Source organism: Arachis ipaensis, chromosome B01 (assembly GCF_000816755.2).
Source record: "Arachis ipaensis cultivar K30076 chromosome B01, Araip1.1, whole genome shotgun sequence".
Taxonomy (NCBI): Eukaryota; Viridiplantae; Streptophyta; class Magnoliopsida; order Fabales; family Fabaceae; genus Arachis; species Arachis ipaensis.
In genome coordinates this window covers 7,871,565-7,872,820 of record NC_029785.2, presented here as the reverse complement: position 1 = coordinate 7,872,820, position 1,256 = coordinate 7,871,565, and the positions used below count along the sequence as shown (strand labels likewise).

The 1,256-nt window shown below is 25.0% G+C and overlaps 1 protein-coding gene across 1 annotated transcript in view; it reads left to right on the top strand.

The window, feature by feature from the left end:
* Positions 1–1,256, top strand: part of LOC107616407 (4-coumarate--CoA ligase-like 1) — a 5,476-nt gene that overhangs the window by 2,327 nt on the left and 1,893 nt on the right. The window contains exon 3 of the mRNA XM_016318369.2: positions 941–1,133. Within this exon, the coding sequence (XP_016173855.1) occupies positions 941–1,133 (193 nt within the window). The remainder of the gene's footprint in view (positions 1–940; positions 1,134–1,256) is intronic.

Here is a 1,256-nt window from a genome sequence, read left to right as displayed (position 1 = left end):
GTTTCGTCAGTTTCGTCAAATTTTTAATTAGGTATTTTTTTAATATTTATTTTTTGTATTTGATGTAAAATAAATTATAAAATATTCTAAAAACACAATTTTTTAGAATTATTGTGTTTTTCTAAAAAAATAATAATTACTAAAAATCTAATTATAATTTTTTTATCTAATATAAAATTTAATTAAAAAACAATAAAATTATAAAACTAACAGAATAATTAAACTATTCCTATTTTATTGGTGAGAAAGTTTCTATTAGTATGAAAAAGTCTAAGAAATCAATTATGACGTAATTAATTTGGAGTCGACTAGTTGAACAATAACTTTTATTTTTAATTTTAAAATTCAAAAAATCAGAATAATAAAAGATTTTTTTTATAATAGACTTATTTTTCAATTAACTAACTCTAAGTTTGGCTACACTCTAATTGGTTCCTAGTGAGATCGTATTAAATATGGGTAAAGTATATTTTTTGTCCTTAAACTTTGACAAAAGTTTCAAAAATACCTCTAAGTTTTATTTTGTTTTAATTTTGTCTCAAAAGTTTTCGATTTACATCAAATATACTCCTGATGTTAATTTTTCAAAAAATTTAAGATCAATTCAACAACAATTTCATAAGAATAACCCTCAATACAAGCAAAGCATAATTTTCATGTATTATTGTTAGATTGGTCTTAAATTTTTTTGAAAATTTAGCCGTCAAGAGTATATTTGATGCAAATTGAAAATTTCTGTGACAAAATTGAAACAAAATAAAACTTAAGAGTATTTTTAAAACTTTTGCCAAATTTTAGGAACAAAAATTATACTTTACCCTAATATATTTATTAGTAACTCCTCAAGTTTCAATGGATACCCCAAGTGACTAAGAACAAGGATCATTTCTCTTGCATAAATTTGAGTGAAAACATATAAAATGGTATTATTGTTCGGCAGGCATATGGACTAACTGAGCATAGCTGCATCACACTTACCCATGCAATCAAAGACGCTGGGGTTCTACACAAAAATTCAGTGGGGTTCATCCTCCCAAATTTGGAAGTTAAATTTATTGATCCTGATACTGGTCGATCCCTCCCAAGGAACACACCTGGGGAAATTTGTGTCCGAAGCCAATGTGTAATGCAAGGTAATAAATATACAATTTGCAACTACTAAAACATAATTGTACCTGTTCAATTGTAAATAAAAATACTATTCGTATATTAAAATAAGTCACTAAAATCAGTCACTTGTATTTATATATAAATAT